The 11,565-nt window shown below is 35.9% G+C and overlaps 1 protein-coding gene across 1 annotated transcript in view; it reads right to left on the bottom strand.

Annotated features, from left to right (window-relative positions):
• eIF5B (eukaryotic translation initiation factor 5B) overlaps window positions 1-11,565 on the bottom strand; it is a 55,022-nt gene that overhangs the window by 41,655 nt on the left and 1,802 nt on the right. The window contains exons 2-11 of the mRNA XM_018510120.1: window positions 11,115-11,470; window positions 10,794-10,977; window positions 10,394-10,726; window positions 10,101-10,307; window positions 9,579-10,003; window positions 9,285-9,502; window positions 8,964-9,166; window positions 8,604-8,869; window positions 8,083-8,164; window positions 7,786-7,967 (exon numbers count right to left, since the gene is read on the bottom strand). Coding sequence (XP_018365622.1) covers window positions 7,786-7,967; window positions 8,083-8,164; window positions 8,604-8,869; window positions 8,964-9,166; window positions 9,285-9,502; window positions 9,579-10,003; window positions 10,101-10,307; window positions 10,394-10,726; window positions 10,794-10,977; window positions 11,115-11,470 — 2,456 coding nt within the window. The remainder of the gene's footprint in view (window positions 1-7,785; window positions 7,968-8,082; window positions 8,165-8,603; window positions 8,870-8,963; window positions 9,167-9,284; window positions 9,503-9,578; window positions 10,004-10,100; window positions 10,308-10,393; window positions 10,727-10,793; window positions 10,978-11,114; window positions 11,471-11,565) is intronic.

Below are 11,565 nucleotides of genomic sequence, written 5' to 3'. Positions count from 1 at the left end.
GCTTCCGGCATTTAAAACCAGCCGTCGGGGGCACGGATCCTCTTTAGCCTCTCGTCGTAACTGCGGCACGCTGCGCCGAAGAAGGAAACGCTAATTTATTAAACTCGCCTCCCGTTCCGCTCCTCCTGCATATCCTGCCCGCGCGAGCGCGAGCGCGCGCGATTAACGTCACCGAAGGACGAGCGTGTTGTGGCCTCGTGGCGAATTTCGGTTTTTCGCACCTTCGCGAAGCCGCCATGATCACGAGGTGATCAACAAAAAGAGAGAGAGAGAGAGAGATGCGTTCCATATACCCGACGCAATCATTTTAAAGAGAGTACGAAGCGCGAAGAAAAAATATTATCATTATTCTTCTCGGATAATTTTTTCCTTATTGTAAAATAAATAACAAAAGGTATAAAAAAAGTTTATAAAAAATATATACGTGGAAAAAAAAGAATTATAGATTTGCAATAAAACAAGGAAGAATAAATGATTAAAATAATAAAAATTTTCAGTTAATTAATCTTCGCGAAAGAGAAAACAGCAAAATGATCATTTTCGCACAATCTCTCTCTCTCTCCCTCTCTCTTTCTCGAGTAATCTTTACATTTTTAAAGTTTGAGATTTAATAAAGACACATAAAAAAAGAGTTCTCTACAAAACAGCTCCATTAAAGTGATACCATCCACGTAGGAAAACCGGCTAAGAGCAGACGTTAACAGACATCCGATGGGGCGTATGTAATTCTCATTTATCTTCGGCGGGGTTAATTGAAGTTGAACGTGTCAATCTGCAACTTTTCTTGATCGTTTCGTGAAAAACGCGCTCGCGAAGCGGCGAAGCGTACACGGGCGCTCGCTCGCACGCATCCGCTCCCATGTCCTCAGCATATGCAGGCCGCGCACTCATATGCCGCGGTTAGAAACAATGCGAGGAAACGAGCCATCTTTTCCTGCTGCACCGGCATCGGCGCGGAAGAGGAGCGAGCGAGCGAGCGAGCGAGTGAGCGAGCGCTGCGCTTCCGCCCGCCTGTTACGCGAACGGCCGAGTGAGCCAGGTAGCCAATCGACTCGTCTCTCTACCCAGCCAGATGCCGCAAAATTCTTCAGAATAGCAAAGGAATTCCATGCCGCCGGAAGTCCCCGCGGCAACAAAAGTTGGAAATTTTCCCATTATACCGAAATTTGCACCTACCGTTCCCGACAGATTTTTGAAAAGCGAGCCCTTCCCCCTTCCACCCACATGTACAAATTTTGCAAAAATGAAGTTTTTCAGCGGACAATAAAGATATTATTTATTTCTAGGTTCATTGATACCGTGACAAAGGGACAGACGTTCTTAAATGACCTGAAAAGGCTTGCGGTTAAGTCATGGCTGGTGGATTTTCGAACGTAGCGATAATAATAAAAGAAAAGAGAAAAAAAGCGATCGCCCAATGGGGAACCGACGGCAGTAATCCAGATTGAACGGATTCACCGAGGATAATCCGAGGAAATGAGCGAGAAATGTGTCGTCGTCAGCGAAGCGGAAATCCTAATTATGGATTGTGTAATTTGTTAGACAAGAACGATTGATATCGTAGCGGCGGTTATGAAAATGCATTAGTCTCGTTTCGAGGAAACCTCGGTTTAATGCATAACTGGCGTGTAAGAAACTGCTGTCGTGCCGAGCGTTCGGAAACAATGTGAGGAACCATCTTTTCCTGTTGCGCTCGCATTGAAACAGAGCCGAGAAGGCGGACGCTCCGTCCGCTCGTGACGGAATGCTCTGCTCTGCTCCGCTCAGCTCAGCTCCGGCTCCGATATATATATATATATATATATATATATATATACACACACGCATTCAAAAAAACGCACCGACTAAAGTCAATCATAAACTGGACTATCATTTAAAATAATTATGAAGATCACGAAACAGCGAGATTTCCAAATTTTCTACGAATTTCAGTTTAAATACTGATTAGTAGAAGGATTCTTATTAATATTTGTAAAAGGAAATAAAGATTTGCTAAAATATCTAAAAATTTAGCTAGGTACAGGTTTAAAAATAATTTTGTTAGATCATCGAATATAATTATCCGGGATATCATGCTTGAGTTTTCTATATAATTGTTTTGATGTTTAACAAAATTATTTTCAGATCTGTATCTACCTAAATTTCTGAATACTTCAGTTTAAAATTGTTCTTTCCATGCACATATATTGATATTATAAGTATAGTGTAATTATGTAGCATATTATACCATTATATTATATTAATAATACTTATTAAAATAATAATATTTTACTATAATTGTTATATTATTATTATATTAATGATAACAACTTAATTATTAAAGTTATTAATTCTTACATTATTAACTTTAATATAATAATTGAAGTTATTAAATTACATTTCTCAATAAAGTAGCTTCGTCAACGTAACGCATTATTTCCTCATATCACTAATTCGATCCAATTGTCGATTTCGCAGAAAATCTGGGAATCTCGCTGTTCAATTTACGCGAAACGCGCAATCGACACGCGAGATCAACCCGTTAATCGGCGATATTATACCGCACACTGATAGCCGTGGTATTGCGCAGTTTCGATTCCAAAAAAACTGATATCAGAGTTATATATATTCGCATCTTTGTGACTGTTAGATTGACACCGCCTGCTATTACATAACGACCATCATGTAACGATTTCGGTAATAGCGAAATGTTACAATGATATCTGTTATCACGAGACTCAATCCTGCTCGAGTAAGCTCGGCGATTGTTCATGCGATTAATTATCGTTACCAAGTTGCCACGGTTTATCCACCTGTCTCACCTGCACACGCCTCTAGGCAGGTAATCGTCAATCAAGACGCACGCCAGCAGGTTCCAAGAAGCGCGCATAAAACCCCACGGTTCTGATCGTGCCGCATATTCCGATCCCGTTCAGCTAAACAGAACGAGGACAGGAAAGACCGTCGTCCGATAAGAATCGTTAATTCAACAGCCGCCATTGTGTATCGATCGCGGCGGAGAGGCGTCGTATCGTTTAATTAACAACGCCAATACCATATATGTACGTGTTCGTAATAACAGTCCGGAGTAGTTTATGTTTTACCGAGACGGCGCCTTGAAAAACATCTTCATGGTCGCCGAGCATTCTTGACCTAAAGACACTTTACATTGATTCTTCTTTATGTTACTCATTGAATTCACATCAAAGTTATATATATATATATATATATGACTTCCTGTTGTCGCGATGGTCACGACAGGTATGGTGTATATAAAAAGACTTATATTTCCTGTACAATCTCTAAGTTTATACACAATAAAGTTGATTTTGCTGGAGTATTTAAAAATCTGTTAGATACAGATCTGAAATTAATTTTGTTAGGCTATCAAAATAACAAAGTTGGGAAAGTTACTTTTTAGATGAACTTAAATGTTTGTTATAATAATTGAGTACAAAAAGTAATTCAAAATTTGAGCAGCACACACAAATGAGATAAAATATAATATAAAAAATAAAATACCCGAAATTATTGTATTCAATTTCTGTAATAAAAAGTAATTATATAGTTACTTATAAGTAACGTATAAATAACTTATAAAGTAACTTTCCCAACCTTACAAAATAATTATATAACGCTCAAACTTGTCGCTAGAAAGTCAAAACTTTTTGCAACATTGCTCATGCTTAACATTCCTACGTAATTCTTTTGATGGTCCAACAAAATTATTTTCAAATCTATATTTAGCTAAATTTTTGTATACTTCAGCAAAGTCATTCTTTTAATGTATACTTGTCGAGATTGAAGATCGCATTGTATTTTGTAATAGATATACCATCGAATAACTTGATATTTCGCTATTACCTTGTAATTTTGCAATTATGATAGATGCGCAAATGAATTTTTTTAATGAGAAATTAACTAGACGATACGTAATATTTAGAAAATAATGATCCAATTATTTGATACACATCTCGATAACAGTAAGGAGTGGCAGAATGCCGATCTCAGCAGTCGTGAAAAACCTACAGCGACAAGGATATTATACCTTCGATATCTATCTGAAAATTGCTCAAGCAAACCGGGGACGTCCCTCAAAAATTCAAGACGCCGCGAGCATTCATTCTCGGTGCCGAGAGTCCACTCCGTTCTCTCGCGAGCGTATCCTCGTTACTTTATTTCCGCTATTTCTCGCGCGGCATCCGTCGATGAAACTGCTACGATTCCTGAATCCGCCCGTCCGCCCGCCCGTTCATCCGTCGATCCGTCCACCCACGTTGCTCGCGCGCCGAGTGTGGGCAGTTTCCTGTACGTTGATCACGTATTCCTTTTTTTTCAGCCTACACACGTCCGCGGGCGAGCTCGCGCAAGCCTCCATGTTGGCAAAAGCGAGGCGTTCTGAGAGCCAAAGACTTGGAGGGAGGGAGGAAGGGAGGGAGGGAGGGAGGGAGAGAGAAAGAGACATAGGAGAGGAAGAGGAAGAGAGAGAGAGAGAGAGAGGCACCACGTGCGTGTCTGCGTGAGTTTAATCCGCCAACCCTTCTCGCCTCTTCGCCTCCTCATCGTTCCCCTTTGCGACTCTGGTCTCACTTCGTGATACTTCGATTCTCCCTCCCTTTTCGCGCCGTGGAAACACCGCGCCGTGTCCCTGTGTGCACGTGAGGAAGTGGCGAGGGTAGGTGGGCAACGAAGGGAAAGGGGAGGGGGATCGTACGTGCGTGCTCGCGTGTGCGTGCGATAAAACTGACGTCACGGAGCCACGTGATCGTGCAATCGCGGTGGGGGGAGCCCATTCATAACCCGAGCAAGGACAGGCTTAAGGCCGTTTCGGACGGTGTGTTACCTCGAGCTAAAGATGACAGGAAGTTTTTGCTCGCTCTCTTTCTCTCTTTTTTCTCTCTCGTTTTCTTTTTTTTTGCACGACCATCGCAAAAAAAATACTTTTAAACGGACGAACGTTGGGCGAGGCGGTGATCGCCGGCCTCGATGGCTCGGAATGGAGAAATGTATGCTCGCGGACTTCGACGAAGACTCGTCTCCGCTACTACGGTCATTGTAGCATAGCTGGAGCTTGTTGTGAATGATATCTCGGCTCCGAGATAACGGGACATTTTTGCCATTCTCTTACTGGGATGCTCTTATGTAAATATACAAGTCTGCGTCTCCGCGATTATACGGAGACAGGATAGGCGCGATTATCGCGGACCAGTGCGTCGGACGATCGTAGCTTCCTCGTAAATAATATACGCGGTTCGTATCTACGTATCAAATACGATATCTAGTTTCTATGAAACAATTTTCCCACGTATCGAATGCAATATCTAGCTTCTATGAAACAATTCCCCCACGATCGAAATCAGATTTCAAAATGTTGACTATTATTTATCAAACGTTATCAATGAGGATTTACGTATAATCATCACGCGATAGATAATGCGCTTTCATATCGTGAATGGTATTGGTCGCCTTAAATATATATTGAGTAGAAGCAGTGGCGACCTATAGAAATAATTAAAAATAGGCTCAAATTGGATGTAATTTAATTAATATTATAAATTTAACATTATAGAACAAAGAATAATAGAATTCAATTTAACAGAAATTGTGTACTGTATAATGCATGATTTCTGATAGATTAAGGCCCGATTGCACCAACGTTAGTTTGACTTTAAGCGCGAAGCTTAACATTCTTTCTTTTTTTAAAGCCGATAGAAAAACAGAAAGGGAGAGAGTTTTAAGCCTCGCTTAAAATTAAAATAACGTTGGTGTAATCGGGTCTAAAAACTATTATTCCCTGTTTCTATCCCTTGTGCTTTTTCATTGTATCTATATATTCTTTTAAATATTAATTAAAACGCGTGAGTTGGGACATTTTCGAAAAGTAAAATTTCAATCAGCGCATGGAACTTGTTGTTGTGCGATGTACAGAACACCCTGTAGAAGGCTGTGAGGCGTGCCCACAGTTGGACAGCGCGGCTGATAGCACGATGGATCACGGGTACAAGCACCGTGTGCGACCAATGAGCCGTATCCTGCTAAACTGTTAAGAAGGAAGTGGTTCGTTGCTGCTGCTGTTGCCGCTGTTCTCTCTCCATCTATCTATCTATCTAGCTACCGATCTATCTGTCCGTCTCTCTGCTCCTAATCCCATCTACGCACGCTCGCCGATATACATATGTCCATTTTATTTATTTATACATCCGCAAGTCTCAATCTTTTTCGAGGCTTGACATCGTTTCCGCACGTACAATACGAGCAGTCGCTATTCTTGTAACGAGTATATAAATTGGAATCGTGAAAAACGTATGTATGCATATATATATATATATTGTATATTTATATATAATGAATATATATATGTATATATGTATATATATTATATATATATACTTATATAGAATGGATATTTAAAATGTTACAAGCTATGTAACTACATATCATTTTTTAAAACCACTATGTGTTTTCTTTACACCAACTGAGTCATCTTATTATTCTGTGCATAAAGATATTACGGTATGTTTGTCAACAAATTAATTTACGAGTTACATTTTATGTCAAAATGTGCCAGAATAAAGAATAACATATTTCGCAAATGATTAATGTTTCAATATTTTTATCTTAATACTTTTGTTTATATAATAATTAGGGATATCATATTTTGCAAACAAATTATATTATTCCATTTAAAAAAGTAAAAGCGACCTTGAAAAATCAAGGTTAAACAATTGATTTATCATTATTTGCACCTTGAAATCATACATTTTTTTATCTGAATATATTCTTGATTCGACACATATTTTTCCAATATAGTGCTATAACGTTTCTTTTTCTTATTTCCGATTGTTGCCAACGAGTATGCATTTCACGAACACTGAATATATTTTATCTAACTGAGCATATTTATTTTAACACTGAGCAATTATTATCATATATGCAATAGTTTAATCATTTAATTGCCATTTTATAATATTCTTTCGTAAATACAAAGTAAAAACATATAATAGCACACACACACACACACACATGTAGGGATAATAACTTGTAACATTTTAAATGCTCCATTTTGTATATCGCCCGACTAAGAATAATTTTTTTTTCAACGATACAAACGAATTGTAAGTTATATTTAGAAATGTAATTGTAGCACTTAGATATACGTAGATATATTTAATAAATACTTATATCGCCTTCAATTGCTGATACGTAGTAATCGAGGTATCAAGTTGCAATGATATCTTTATACTGACAATGAGATCATATAAAATAAATATTTAATCACAGGCCACACACAGTATGAGTATTTTTATTAGTCATTTTAATAGTATAAAGAGTATGAGGCAATAATAGTAAAAATATATGAAACTTCAATAAAAAAATTATCAGAAATCATTAATTATTATGATATCAATATCATATCAACATAAATGATAATGTGATATGATATAACGATTACTATTAATTTCTTTAGTTTATATACTCCAAAGGAATATCGAAATTACGTCAATTAAATGATTAAATTATTGAATATATGATAATAATCGCGTAAAAAATATAATCAGTGTTTGTGAAATGCACATTTGTTAACAGCAATTGAAAGTAAAAAAAAAACATTAAGTACTGTACTGGGATATCACAATATGTACAAATATATATGATGTCACATGTATTAAAATAAAAAATTGATTACTAAATACTTGTACAGAAACTTTAGGCAGATGTATCCATGTATCATTTTATCCTTCTTTTTCAACTAATGTTAAATAAGGACAAAAAACGTTGCTTAGACTGAACTTGTAACATACTTACCGGTATTTTGCTGCTTTTTAGAAAGTCCAACAATGCTTCGAGAGCTCCTAAAGTTGACGCCTGGACGTAAACTCCTCGTTCAGCTAACCGTATATTTCCCAGAGCACTCGACAATTCCTTTGCTATTTCTTCCTTCATAACATCTACTTCATCTGGTTTCTGTGCGACTTGCAGATTTAACCCTATATGCAAATATCAATTCGTATTATTCATTTTAGTTTTAAAAATGTAAAATATATATGTATTTTATGTAAAAAAGTTAATCTTATTGAGAGTAATTAAAAGTAGATTACGTACCAGCAATGGCCTTTTCCAAATCTTTAGCAGCAATTTTTACTCCTTGAGCAGCTTTAACTTCACGATGTTCGATGTATGCATTCTGAAATAAAAAATACACATGATATAAATATTATACTTCAAACTCAAGTATGCAAGGAATGGAATGCTATGTGGATGATTCTGTATGTGAGCAACGAACTTATACTTAGCGAATCTCAGACATGCGATTCACTATTCAACATAATTTTAAATTTATAATTTGTATATTTACAACGTAATTTTAAATTTATAAATTAAATTTATAAACTAAGAGTAAAGAAATCCTGACAGAAATTTTCCTATTAGAAGTTGTGCATTTGACTACCTTATCAAGTGAAATATTGTTGCAAATGTCCATAAGAAGAAAAATCGAATTTCTTTAAAGCAAATTAAGAATTGATATTAAAGCTAATATAGATTGATTTATTGTACATAAAGAATAATAACTGTAACGGTATTTTATTATATTCAAAGTATAAAATATAACATTGAAAAATTACCTTAACTCGTAATTCTTTTAACGGTTGTGGCATAAGAAGCGAACGAATTTGTGTTACAATAGGGCCGTCCGTACCCGCGATAATGACTGTATCACCTTCTCTTAACATCCCATTGACTAGAATACAGTCTATCGTAGTACCAAGTCCGGGTAATGCCTTGACTTCCAATACGGTAGCCTGAAGCTCTTCGCTGTACATCAATCTTTTAGCCAAAGGACCCTGACAGGCGTCAACTATTAACGCCAACAGATTACCCATACCTTCACCTGTATATGATATAGTGGAGTATAAAAAGAATTCAGATATCCTCAGATGTTATGTACATCTTATCTCCAAATATACACATGTATATCGCTTTACCTGTTATAGCACTGGTAGGAACTAACGATACGTATTCTCTTGGATCTGGATTCTCGTAATACACTGCTGCGTTCAAACTTTGCTCTGCAAACTGTACAATAATATCTTTCGATCGCCTTTCGAATTCTCGTTGAGTATTAGATTCTTGATTCTTTACTATATCTTGAACATCCTTACGATTCATGGTCTGCCAATCATACAATCTGAAAAAATTAAATCGCCATGACTTTACGACTTAATTTGTGAAAGAATACAAATTATTAGAATACTAATTATTTAATTGTCAATATCTTGGAGATAAGTTATTTAATGTGAAATTACCTATCGATTTTATTGAGAGCGACAACAAAAGGACATTTTTTTGCTTTTAATAAATTGATACTCTCTATGGTTTGCGGTTCCAACCCATGCATAATATCTACAACTAAAATTGCTATATCACAAAGGGAAGACCCTCTGTTCCTGAGATTACTAAACGATTCGTGACCAGGTGTATCTATGATTAAGAGACCAGGAATCTTAAATTTCTTGTCAGCAAACTAAAAAGACAATAATATATTACAGTATAATCAAAATTTCAATATTTAGAGATTTAAGTCTCAAATAAACACTTACGCCTTTTACATGTTTCGTTGATTCTTGGATAGCTTCAATTGGTACATTAGTAGCACCAATTTGTTGAGTTATACCACCAGCTTCTCCATCTTGTACATTGGTTCTTCTCAATTTGTCCAAAATCTTCGTTTTGCCAGTATCGACGTGTCCCAAAACACAAACAACAGCAGCTCTCAGATTATCCAAAGATTTCTTTTTTTCCGCCTCTATACGACGATTTTGAATTCGTTCCCTTGCACGTTCCTTTTTACGTGCGGAATCTGGCACTTTATCCTCTACTTCACTGTCTTCCTCACTTTCATCCTCAGAATCGGATTCACTTCCGCTTTCGCTCTCTGTATCGCTCTCGGATGATTCTTTTTTTTCTAATTCTTTTTGAACAGGTTTCTCTTTTTCAAGTGTCTTTAGAATATCATCGGATTTATCTAAAATTAATTAAGATTCAATTACTTTAATGTACTATTATAAAATAATAAGTTTCTAAATAACCTATAATTCTAATATCTATATATAAACCAATACCTTCTTCTTCCTGTTCATCATCAGTGGTATCGGCATCCCACGAATCTTTAACATCATCTTCTTCTTTCTTTTCTTGTTCTTCTTTCACTGGTTCATCTACAATCTCCACTTGTACCTGAGCCGCAGATGCTTCGTCATCAATTTTTTCTTCTTCTTTCTTTTCTACACTAGTTTGTTGCTTTAATTTATTTGGTCTAATTCGTGTTCCTAAAATAATTTCAATATAATTAATATAACAACTTTAATAAATTTCTCTGTAAACACATTCTGTAAAAAATATGTACATATAATACCTGGTCTAGGTTTTTTCTCTCCCACTTCAGGCAATTCAACACCTTGAGCTTTAAGCGCTTCAATCATTGCTTGCGCTCTAGCTCTATCTTGTTTCTGTTTCGTTGTTAAAAATTTTCCTTCAGCTTTTAATCTCTCTTTTCGTTGTTTTTCTTTTAGCTTTTTCTTCTCTTTACGTTCTTGTTCCAAACGCAACTGTTCCAATCTGGCCTGTTCTCGTAATTCTTCTTGTCGTAATCTTTCTGCCTCTTCTCGCTTCAATCTTTCTTCTTCCTCTTTCATTTTCTTTAAAGCCTCCTGCATAGCAGCAATAGTTTTCTTTCCAGGCCCTTTACCTATTATAGAAATCTATTATGTAAAAAAAAATTATTCAAGCAATATAATTAGTAATTGTGAAATTACCTTTCTCTTTAATTTCTTCTTTACCACCTTTCTTCTTTTTTTTCTTCGAACCATCTTCAGGCTCTGCATCACCATCAGCTTCTACACTATCTTGTTTCTTTGCTGATATAACTTTATCATTTTTCTTTTCTTCAGAAGTTGCAGTTTCACCATCTTCTTTCTTGTTACCTTCTTTAGTAATTTCCTATTGTAATAAAAATTAAATGATAGATCTTATTTGTAAGAATACTTACTTCATTTTTTAATTAAAAAGATCTTATATATATAAAAGAAAAGTATTTACTTAGAGAGAATTAATAATATATATTTTATCTATCTTACCGCTTTTTTCTGAGCTAACTTTTTTTGTTTCTCCCTCTCCTTTTTTTCTTTCTTCTTTTGTGCTGCCGTTTTTATAGTACTAATTTCAGTGTCCATATCAGTATTATTAAGTTCTGATTCTTCTATATTATTGTCTGTAGTTTCCTCTTTGATATCATTTTGTTCAGCCTTTTCTTTCTTCTTATCTTTCTTTCCTTTTTTCTTTTTATCTTCATCGTCAAGATTTTGCTCATTTAATGGCTCTGTTTTGGTTTCAACTTTGTTATCTGTTGCTGGTTTTGTTCCAGAATATTCCAGTGCCAACTCCGCCAACGTTTGTTCTATTTCTTCGTCACTGTCATTACGCTTTCTCCTACCTATTGACGCAAATCACAAATATCTTTTACAATCAAAAGAATATTATAAAGTTAAACTTATAATACATTTACAAAAAGCATATATATATATATAT

This window comes from Trachymyrmex cornetzi, unplaced genomic scaffold, assembly GCF_001594075.2.
Source record: "Trachymyrmex cornetzi isolate Tcor2-1 unplaced genomic scaffold, Tcor1.1 scaffold325, whole genome shotgun sequence".
Taxonomy (NCBI): domain Eukaryota; kingdom Metazoa; phylum Arthropoda; class Insecta; order Hymenoptera; family Formicidae; genus Trachymyrmex; species Trachymyrmex cornetzi.
Note: the sequence above shows the minus strand (reverse complement) of the source record. Positions and strands in the feature narration are given on the sequence as shown.